A 12,127-nucleotide genomic window follows, 5' to 3' on the forward strand; every position below is an offset into this window, starting at 1 on the left:
TGTTTTTATAATGAAGGCATACTATATTCAGCATTTTTATTCTATTTGCCTTTAGTAAAAGGTTACAATGGAAAATGGGTTAAACACTAGGTAAGTCATCAGTTTTTCATAGATATATCACACATTAGTCAATTTATCATTTTTCTCACATTTACACATTAAAAACAAATTAGGATACTCAGAACATCTATTTTAAAAGTACTGCACAAACAATATTCTATTGCTTATATTTATCACTACCAGAATCATTTGAGAAGTGAAATAAATTGTATGACACTAAGTTACAAGAATGTATGGAATCCATATTACCTAAATATTTAAAGCTAAAATTCTAAAAATACTGATGAAAGTCACATTTTTAATATTATGAACTAAACAATATGTATTTTATTGAGCTGCTTATTTAACTTATTATGCAGAGTACATCATGAGAAATGCTGAGCTGGAGGAAGCACAAGCTGGAATCAAGATTGCTGGGAGAAATATGAGTAACCTCAGATATGCAGATGACACCACCCTTATGGCAGAAAGTGAAGAACTAAGGAGCCGCTTGATGAAAGTGAAAGGGGAAAGTGAAAAAGTTGGCTTAAAGCTCAACATTCAGAAAACGAAGATCATGGCATCCAGTCCCATCACTTCATGGCAAATAGATGGGGAAACAGTGGAAACAGTGGCTGACTTTATTTTTGGGGGCTCCAAAATCACTGCAGATGGTGATTGCAGCCACAAAATTAAAAGACGTTTACTCCTTGGAAGGAAAGTTATGACCAACCTAAACAGCATATTAAAAAGCAGAGACATTACTTTGTCAACAAAGGTCCATCTTGTCAAGGCTATGGTTTTTCCAGTGATCATGTATGGATGCTAGAGTTGGACTATAAAAGAAGCTGAGTGCTGAAGAATTGATGCTTTTGAACTGTGGTGTTAGAGAAGACTCTTGAGAGTCCCTTGGACTGCAAGGAGATCCAACCAGTCCATCCTAAAGGAGATCAGTCCTGAGTTTTCATTGGAAGGAAATGAAACATCTTTCAACTGATGTTGAAGTTGAAACTTCAATACTTTGGCCACCTGATGCAAAGAGCTGACTCATTTGAAAAGACCGTGATGCTGGCAAAGATTGAGGGCAGGAGGAGAAGGGGATGACTGAGGGTGAGATGGTTGGATGGCATCACTGACTCAACGGACATGGGTTTGGGTGGACTCCAGGAGTTGGTGATGGACAGGGAGGCCTGGCGTGCTGCGGTTCATGGGGTCGCAAAGAGTCGGGCATGACCAAGAAGAGACTGAACTGAACTGAGCATCCTTTGCATGTCTTTAACACCCACCACACAAATTGTAATTATAAGTAGCTCAATCTGCCAGCAAAGGTACACTAAATAATCCTATTCCAGAAAAATAAAACAAATAACAAAGTTCCAAAACCACATACATCTCTTAATCGATTTTTTTAATCTGGTTTTAAATATGACATAACTACCTTCAGGCCTCCCTGGTAGCTCAGCTGGTAAAAAAATCAGCCTGCAATGCAGGCAACCCCATTTCAATTTCTGGGTCAGGAAGATTCCCTGGAGAAGGGATAGGCTACCCACTCCAGTATTCTTGGGTTTCCCTGGTGGCTCAGCTGATGAAGAATCTGCCTGCAAATTGGGAGACCTGGGTTCAATCCCTGGGTTGGGAGATCCACTGGAGAAGGGGAACAGCCACCCACTCCAGTATTCTAGCCTGGAGAATGGACTGTATAGTCCATGGGGTTGCAAAGAGTCAGACATGTCTGAGAAACTTTCACGAACTCCACTCAAGTGACTTCATAGGAACATTAACATTACTGGAATTAACAAGGTACCTGCACTGCTTTCCAGGTTTCAGCTTGCATTTTTTCCCCTCTGGCTGATTGGCATCGTAGCAGCACTCGTCTTTACACTGGTCACTATAACCACAATCACATTCTTCACCTTGTTCTACCATCCCATTTCCACAAATAGGCTGGCCAGATTCTGAAGAGAATGAATAAGACAAAGTAAGCACTGTATGCGACACTTATTTTATCTCAAATTCACAAACTCTTTAAAGCGTCATTTAAAAAAGGAGAAAGGAAAACTTTGAAGATTAAGAAAAGTAGAACAAACTAAGAATCCGGAAATTAAGAGATCTAATTATAACAGGGGCTCAGTCACTAACTAGCAATGTGGCCTTAGGCAAGTCACTTCCCATTCGGGGGCTTCAGTTTCTCAATCTGTGCAGTGAGGGAATTTGACCTGATGCTCCGTTCTAAAGTCCCTTCCAGAAGTGACAGTACTCTATTTAGGCCATGCCACACTGAGCTTTATTGAACAATGACTGTACTATTTATAGTATATAACTACCAAGTAAGTCAGTGCTTCATCAACCAGAAAAAAAAAATCAAACCTTTTGTTAGAAAATTTCAAACATACAAAGAAGTAGTAAAAAAAAAAGTAAGCACAATGAACTCCTATGAACCAATCACTTAGCTTTAACAACTATCAACGATATGCTGTAAACAACTGCATCTAACCTATTCATCTGCTCTTACAAATTCATCTACCAGGATGAATCTAATAGGTAAAGAGTTTTTCTTTTTTAAATCTAACCATAATACCATTATCACTTCTAAAAAAACTAACAGTATGCTTAATAGCATCTAATAGCCAATCTATGTTTAATTTGCTTCAACTACCTCTTTACATCAGTTTATTTGAACCAAGTTTCACACATGCTTTCTCCTCTCTCCCCATAGCTGCTTTAAAGGCATCTTAAGTTCTTTTAATAGATAGCAGATTCCCTCCTCTCTTGTTTTTACACTATTAGTTGTTTAAGAAATTGGGTCATTGTGTCCTATGGAATTTCCCACATTCTATTTGGCTGACTGTATCCTAGTCAACTAGTAGTTTTTTTAATGTACATTAGTTTTGATTGTCAGCTAGACCAAACTCCTTAAGGGAAAAGCATGTATTATTTATATCTTTTGTATTTCCACAGAGTCTAACATTAGTGGGTCAAATCTTGGTTCATTAATGTTAGACTGTCTGGTCTAAGCATAGTGAGTAATTTCAGAGAGACTTTCAGGGTCTTTTTTTAAAGTTCTTTGATTTTGTTAGTAAAGTTTGAAATTGGAACAAGAATGCTACTCTTAATAAGAACATAAAAATCACAGAACTTCAGCATCTGCAGAGAAATGAAAAGAATCAAATGTCTTCATTTTAGAGAAAAGAAAACTAACTTTCAGAGAGCTTGGGACTTCCTGGAAACCATATGCCCCAGTATGGGCAAAACACAAGACTAAATCAGGGTCTCATAGGTCTAAAGTCTGGTGCTCTTTCTGCTGCACCAAATCAGTGTGGGAAACAGTTGTAGCACAGACTTCAAACCGAAAGCTGAGTAAGTAGAAGGGAACATACCTCAAGCACAGGAACCCAAAACAAGGTACATCTGAATCAAAAATACTCTATAGAGACCTTAGCTTTATATTCGGAAATTTCATTCTTATCCTTGGCCACATCAAACATTAAAGGAAATTTTAGGGCTAACTGAAGCTCCATCCCTTTCTCTCTCTCTCTTTTTTTTTGGCCATGTGGGGATCTTAGCTCCCCAACCAGGGACCAAACCTGGGCCATAGCAGTGAAAGTGCTGAGTCTTAACCACTGGATGCCAGGGAATTTCTCCTTTCCTTCACTTTATACCATCTCTTTTCTTTTCTAAAACTAGAATCATACACATGCACATATATATTAAGTAAATAATAATGATTTTTCTAAAGTTTAGCAATAATCATCTTATAATTCATGTGACATGTAATTTAGGAGAAAAGGAAAAATTGAAAAAGTCAGAAAACCACACATGTAATATTCATTACACATTCATTTGTGTCTCATACAGAAACAATACTTCAAATTAGCTCTTTGCTAACGGCTTAAAACAAGGGAAAAGATGTTGCTTAAAATACAAAAATTGTAACAGGTACAATATTTCATTGTAATTTAAGAAACAAATTTCTTTCCCATAATACTAAAAAGCAATGTGCTCATTTTTTTCTATCTTATGGTAAATATTGTTTTTTTTAATTGAAGTAGTTATTTTACAGTATTGTGTTAGTTTCAAGTGTACAACAAAATGATTCAGTAATACATATAGGTATAAAAGTGACAGTGTTAGCTGCTCAGTCATGCTGGACTCTTTGTAACCCCATAGACTGCAGCCTGCCAGGCTCCTCTGTCCATGGAATTCTCCAGGCAAGAATACTGGAGTCTCCTGCATTGCAGGCAGATTCTTTACCAACTGAGTCACCAGGGAAGGTCATACGTGTGTGTCTGTATGTATTTATTTTTCAGAATCTTTTCCATTCTATGTTAATACAAGATATTAAGTATAGCTTCCTCTGCTGTACAGTAGATCCTTGTTTACCTATTTTATATATAGTACACGCATATGTTACTCTCAAGCCTCTAATTTGTCTCTCCCCCTCACCCCTTGTCCTTGCTGTCCCTTCTGGTAACTCTAAGTTTGTTTTCTATGTCTGTAAGTCTATCTCAACCTTATAAATAAGTTCATTCGTATTCTTTTTTTAGATTCCACATACAAGTACTATCATATGATATTGGTCTTTCTCTGACATTTGTCTACACTAGGAAGGTACAGTAATCAAAATAGTAGGGTGCTGGCACAAAAACAGACATACAGATCAATGGAACAGTATAGAAAGCCCCAAAATAAACCTATGCACTTATGGTCAATTAATCTATGAAAAAGGAGGCAAGAATACACAATGGAGAAAAGATGGTCTCTTCAATAAGTGGTGCTGGGAAAACTGGACATCTACATGTAAAAGAAAGAAATTAGAACATTCTCTAACACATATACAAAAATAAAATGGATTAAACATCTAAATATAAGACCAGATACTATAAAACTCTTAAAGGAAAACACTGGCAGAACACTCTTTGACATAAACTGAAGCAGCATTTTTTTTTGGATCCATCTCCTGGAGCAATGGAAATAAAAACAAAAACAAACAAATGGACCTAATTAAACTTTAAAATCTTTTGCATAGCAAAGGGAACCATAAACAAAATGAAAAGACAACCTGCAGACTGGGAGAAAAATATTTGCAAATGATGGTACCAACAAGGGTTTAATTTCTAAAATATACAAACAGGTCATGCAGCTCAATATCAAACAAACAACCAACCAAATCAAAAACTAAGCAGAAGACCTAAATAGACATTTCTCCAGCGAAGACATACAGATGGCCAACAGGTACATGAAAAGATGCTCAATATTGCTAATTACTGGGCTTCTCAGGTGGCTCAGTGGGTAAAGAATCCACCTTCAATTCAGGAAATGCAGGAGACTTTGTGTTCAATCCCTGAGTGGGGAAGATCCCCTGGAGGAAGCATGGCAACCGACTCCAGTATTCTTGCCTGGAGAATCCCATGGACAGAGGAGCCTGGTGGCTTACATTTCTTAAGGTCACAGAGAGTCAGACATGATTAAAGCAACTGAGCATGCACACACATTTCTAATTATTAGAGAAATGCAAATCAAAACTACAATGAGGTATCACCTCACACCAGTCAGAATAGTCATTATTTAAAAGTCTACAAATAATAAATGCTGGAGAAGATGTGGAGAAAAAAGAAACTTACTACACTGTTGATGTAAACGTAGACTGGTGCAGCCACTCTGGACAACAGTATGTAGTTTCCTTAAAAAACTAAAACCACATAATCTTGCGATCCCACTGCTGGGCATATATCTGGAGAAAACTCTCATTTGAAACAATACAGGCACCCCAATGTCCAAAGAAGCACTATTTACAATACCAAGACATAGAAGCAACCTAAATGTTCATGAATAGATGAATGGATAAAGAAGATGTGGTGTACACACAAACACACAGACACAGGAATATTACTGACATTAAAAAAAAGAATGAAATAATGCCATTTGCAGCAACATGGATAGACCTAGAGATCATCATATTTATTAAGTGAAGCCAGACAGAGAAAGACAAATAGGTTCATAATTTTTAAAGTCATTTTCAATCAGAAAGTTTCAATAATCAGAAACATTTCAATAATCAGAAAGCTTATTGCAAAACTCCAGTTTACAAATGAAGAATCCAGATGTCACTTCTACCACTGAGAATAATAATAACAAAAATGATAATATCAATGTAATTTTAATCTGTCCTTTCAAAAGAAAATGAAGGTTTTGTAAGAAAAAGTCAATCAATAAAAGTAAAAATTGACTTTGAATCTTCTTAAAATTTAAGTTTTGCTCTGGGAAAGACTGTGAAAAGGATGAAAAGACAAGCTACAAAAAGGAAGAAAATACATGCAGACTGATATGTGACAAGTGACTAGCAGCTGAACTACATAAAGAACCCCTCAAAACTCAACAGAAAAAAAAAAAAAAACCCTCAGTGGCCAACACGGAGATTTGACCAAAGATGATATACAGATGGCAAAAAAACACATGATACTCAACATCATTAGTCATCATAAAAATACAAAGTAAAGCCATAATGAATTAACACTATACACATGTCACAGTGGATAAAATAAAAAATATCAAAAGCTGACAAGGATAGAGAGAAATTAGACGACTCATACACTACTGCTGGGAATGTAAAATAGTACAGCCTTCTGAACAGTTTGGCAGTTTCTGCCAAAACATAAAAACATAAATAAAAACAAACAGCTGCTATATTAATCCATCAGTTCAATTTGGAGGTATCTGAAACCTATATTCATATGAAAAGCCTGTTTATAGCTGTTTATTCAGAACAGCCCAAAACTGAAGTTAACCCCAAATATTCTTTAACAGAAAAATGGTTGAATGAACTGAGGTACACACATACTACCTGCAATAAAAAGCAACGAACTGATGACACAGGTAAAAATTTGGATTAATTTCCAAGCAATCACATCAAGTGAAAAATCCCCAAAAGTTACATTTTGTATGATTCCATTTATTGAACATTTTTGAAGTGACAAAATTTTAGAAATGGAGAATGATTTTGTGAGGCAGGTGAAAAAGGCAGGAAGGAAGAAGTTGCTTTTCAAGGTTATAAAACAGTGGTAATGGAATTGTTCTTTTTTTTTTTTATGCCACACCATGTGGCATATGGGATCCTAGTTCCCCGACCAGGGATCAAACCCATGCCCCCTGCATTAGGAGCATGTGGTCCCAATCACTAGACAGCCAAAGTGAAAGTGTTAGTCACTCAGTCATGTCTGACTCTTTGTGATCCCACCACGCTCCTCTGAACATGAAATTCTCCAGGCAAGAATACTGGGGTGGGTAGCCATTCCCTTCTCCAGGGGATCTTCCTGACCCAGGGATTGAACCCAGGTCTCCTACATTACAGGCAGATTCTTTACTGTCTGAGCCACCAGGGAAGTCCCAATGAAACCATTCTTAATCATGGCTATGGTGATGGACACATAAACCTACACATGGTAAAACTGTATAGAACTAAACACACACAGAGATGAAAATATGAAAAACTAGGGAAATCCAAATAAGATCGGTGGATTGCTTATCAATGTCAATATCCTTGTTGTATGCAACACTGTACTACACAGTTTTGCAAGATGTTCCCATTGAGGGAAACTGAGAGAAGGAATATGGAATCTCCATTATTTCTTACAACTGCATGGGAATCTAAATTATCTCGATATAAATTTCAATTACAAACAAAAGGGCATAGTGTTATATCAGTTTTATGTCAAAACAAAAAATGCAGCTAAAAAAACAAAAAGCCATAAAACTTCTTCAGTTCTTTTTCCTTTGGTGCCATAGAGTGCTGTTTATGTGCAATGTGAGCAGGCCTCAGTGTTTCCCCTCAAGTAACTTAAAATCTTATGAAATAGAAGGATTCCCAAAAATGTAATACAAGGTGGGGTATTTAGAACATATTAAATGCCTCAAGAGAGGCAAAACAGATCAATGGATAGACAAAATGTAGTATATCCCTAAAACAGAGTATTATTCTGCCATAAAAATGAATGGCATTGTGATACATGCTGTAGCTTGTGTGAATCTTGGAAATACTATGCTAAGTGAAATAAATCAGATAAAAAAGCATAATCCCACAAATATGAGGTTCCTAGAATAGGCAAAGTCGCAGAGACACAAAATAGAATAGAGGTTACCAGGAACTGGGAAGAGAGAGAAACAGGAGTTAATTGCTTAACGGTTACAGAATTTCTATTTGGGGTGATTTTAAAAGTTTGAAAATGGAAAAGTGGTGATGGTTGTACAAATGGTAAATGTACTTAATGCCAATGAATGGTACACTTAAAACTAGTTTAAATATAAACTCTATGTTATATATATTTTACTACAGTAAGAAAAAAACTCATAGCAACTTTATTCATAATAGCCCAAACCTGAAAAGCCCAGGTGTTCATTCAACAGGAGAGAGGATATAATGTACTTCTACCCAGACAAAAAAAAAAAAAAAATGGTACAAAACACTAATAATGAACTTCAAAATAGTATGATGAGTGAAAGCAGCCTTCCACAGAAGAATGCAAACTGTATAATTCCACTTATATGAAAACAAGCAAAATTTATCTGTGGAGAAATAAATCCATTTATTATGGGACAGGTGCAGAGACTGATGGGGAAAGGAAATGAGAGAACTTTCTCGGGTGATAGAAATGTTGTACATTTTGACAGGTGCTTAGGTTACACAGGGAGACGTATTTGTCAAAGCTCATCAAATGGTAGAGTTGATTTGTGTATTTCACTTATGTAAAAAATATAGGCTGAAGGGCTTAGAGTGAAGTATCCTGATATCCCAAATCCACTTTAAATTAAAGTAACAATAAAACATGGATTGAGAGATGAATAGATTGATACACATGTGGTAAGTGTTAGTTGTTCAGTTGTGTCCAACTCTTTGTGACCCCATGGACTATAGCCTGCCTGGTTCCTCCTCTGAACATGGAACTCTCCAGGCAAGAATACTGGAGTGGGTAGCCCTTCCCTTCTCTAGGGGATCTTCCCGACCCAGGGATCAAACCTAGCCTCCTGCATTGCAGACAGATTCTTTACCATCTGAGCCACCAGGGAAGCCCCCCTGTGTGATACAGCAAATGTATTAAAGTGCCAACAACACTTTAATATACAGGTGGTAGTGGTGGATATACAGGTGTTTGCTATTTAATTCTTTCCAGTTTTCTGAATGTTTGAAAATATTCATATTAAAACGCTGGGAAAATATACATACCAACAAAACAGTTGTTTCTCTTCTTCTCAAGAACTTGACTTATATTTCTAATACTACAGAGTGAGAATTTATTGTTGTTAAGTTTGTCCCCAGATGTTGCTCTTGCATACATGATGTAATTGCCATTTTCTTTTTGTCCTAAATTCTTAGATTCTCCTGGAGTGCACTCTGTTCCAGAATCATGCTGTCAAAAAGAATATAAAGTTACATAAACAGGAAGTAAAATAGGGTTTTCAGGTCATCTGATTAATTTTCTCGTCAGAAGAACAATGGAAGCTTGAGGACTCTCCTTTAGACAGACCTTACCATTATTTTAGCCTGTGAAAAGGAAAGATAATTTGCTCTTTTAGGGGCCACTGTCTCATAAAGAAGAAAAAAAATCAGTGAAGGTCTAATTGCAATGGATACCTTTTTTTATTTTTTATTTTTTATTCACATGAATCTTTGACACATTCTGCAATTACTTCTTTTAGTTGGGTTCCCAAAGGTAGAGTTACTGCATTAAAAGGTCAAACAGTTTAAAGATGTTGATACATACTGCCAAACTGCCTAACAAAAGGGCCATATTAATTTACATTATATAGCAACATGGATCAAGATTTCAACAGGCAGAGATGGGAAGGAATTGGCTTCTTGGCAGAAGTACACATTTTTAAATGACTTAATTTGACAGGGAAGAGGAAATAACACAGAAAACATACTTAGCCCCAAATTATGGAAAACCCTATAAATACTAAGTTAAGGAAACTGTATTAGCAATATCAACTGGTATTGGATGTAGGGTTGTAAGCAGAAATGACATGATTCAGAATGACTAGAACTATACCTAGGCAAGGGCTTCCCAGGTGGGCTAGTGGTAAAGAACCTGCATGGCCAGTGCAGGAGACATAACAGACATGGGTTTGATCCCTGGGTTGGGAAGATCCCCTGGAGGAGGAAACGGCAACTCACTTCAGTATTCTTCCCTGGAAAATCCCATGGACAGAGAAGTCTGGTGGGCTACAGTCCATAGGGTCGCAAAGAGTCAGACACAACTGAAGTGACTTAGCACGCACATACCTAGACAAAGATTAATCTGCTGAGAGTAAATACATAAAGACTTTCATACTGGGAGACAGGAACTTGCCTCTTGATTGCAATTTCCAACAACAATGTTTATAAACTGGTTAACAACAGGTGTGTGAACATTTAGGATAGATTCCCTTGTGGTTCAGATCGTAAAGAATCTGCCTGCAATGTGCAAGACCTGAGTTCAATCCCTAGGTTGGAAAGATCTCCTGGAGAAGGCAACAGCTACCCGTTACGGTATTCTGACCCGGAGAATTCCATGGACAAAGGAGCCTGGAGGGTTACAGTCCATGGGGTCACAAAGAGACAGGACTAAGTGACTTTCACATAAACAAATATATGCAATACAGTGAACCACTCAGACAGAAAGTAACATTGACATAGTACAGATATATGACAGAAGACATAAAGACAGATTTTAGACAAAAATGTCAAAGAAGACAGGCTCAGGAGTTCATGGTCTGGCCGACCTCAATATTAAATTACTGAAAACAAATTTACTAAGCACCTGCTATCTACAGTATAGTATCATGTGTACTCTATATATAGTATCATGAACAATATACACAAAGGAATGAGGTGTATTTGAGGATGACAGAATCACTAGAAGTAGACTGGTATGACAGGAAAAGATAACAAGGTAAGCAAAAAAAATGTGAACCTATTTATACATTCAATAATAAGTAATAAGTAATATTACATCGATGTATTAAAAAACACCTCTCTGGCAACCAATTAGAAGACAAATTAGATGGGAAGTGCAAAGGGAATATACTGTATATCCTACTCCAAGTGTGATCCACAGATCAGCAGCAGCAGCATCACATGGGAGTCTTAGAAACACAGACACTAAGACCCACCAAAGGCCCACTAAAACGGAAGCTATATGTGAGATCCTCAGTAATTTGTATGCACATTAGACTTTGAGAGGTTGAGAGGTCCTAGACTAACAAACTGAAGAGTATTTGGAAAGACACTAAAATTCCCCTGGTAAGGGTTAGATGAAGTTGACTGGGAGAGTAGAGGACATTTAACTGACCTTGAAAATACAAGTTAACCATGAGAAAGAGTTCTCGGCTCATCTTTAAAATTTCAATTACTCTTTTTTAAGAACAAATCACAAAAGCAGCCAAGAGGTAGAGAGATTAGACGCACTTTAAATACTTTATCCATCCATTCCTGATTGGAATTAGAAAAGAAAGACTTGCAACTTAGTGAGAGGACACTTACATTTTACGAACTGTGGAAACATTAAGTAAGAGCTTGAGAATTTTAAGCTATTAGAATTCAATTTTTTTCTAAACTTAAAAATTCCCATTTTTACAAGCGGTAAGTACAAGTGAATTTATACAGTTTTCAAATGAAAATTTCCCAAACTTGTAATTTTAATAAGCCCCACCAAAATCACAAACAGAATACCTTTCAGTATTTTGTACTTCCATGTATATTAATCTTCAGTTCACTTTAAAATCAATACAATAGACCATATATTGAAAAAATGGAAGGAAAAGTGTTAGTCTCTCAGTCGTGTCTGACTCTTCGTAGCCTGCCAGGCTCCTCTGCCCATGGAATTCTCCAAGCAAGAATACTGAAGTGAGTAGACATTCCCTTCTCCAGGGAATCTTCCTGACCCAGGGATCAAACCCAGGTCTCCCCCATTGCAGGCAGATTCTCTCCCTTCTGAACCACCAGGGAAGCCCCAGGGTATTAAATAATACCAAAGAATTACTCATTTTGTCAGGTATCATAACCATGTTGTGGTTATGGAAGAAAATGTCTCATTTTTTAAGAAATGCACACTGA

General features: G+C 36.9%; 1 protein-coding gene across 1 annotated transcript in view; it reads right to left on the reverse strand.

Moving 5' to 3' along the window:
- ADAM10 (ADAM metallopeptidase domain 10) overlaps positions 1 to 12,127 on the reverse strand; it is a 144,957-nt gene that overhangs the window by 16,311 nt on the left and 116,519 nt on the right. Inside the window, exons 12-13 of the mRNA XM_068992556.1 lie at positions 9,257 to 9,440; positions 1,844 to 1,994 (exon numbers count right to left, since the gene is read on the reverse strand). Of these exons, the coding sequence (XP_068848657.1) occupies positions 1,844 to 1,994; positions 9,257 to 9,440 (335 nt within the window). The remainder of the gene's footprint in view (positions 1 to 1,843; positions 1,995 to 9,256; positions 9,441 to 12,127) is intronic.

This window comes from Capricornis sumatraensis, chromosome 2, assembly GCF_032405125.1.
Source record: "Capricornis sumatraensis isolate serow.1 chromosome 2, serow.2, whole genome shotgun sequence".
NCBI classification, from domain to species: domain Eukaryota; kingdom Metazoa; phylum Chordata; class Mammalia; order Artiodactyla; family Bovidae; genus Capricornis; species Capricornis sumatraensis.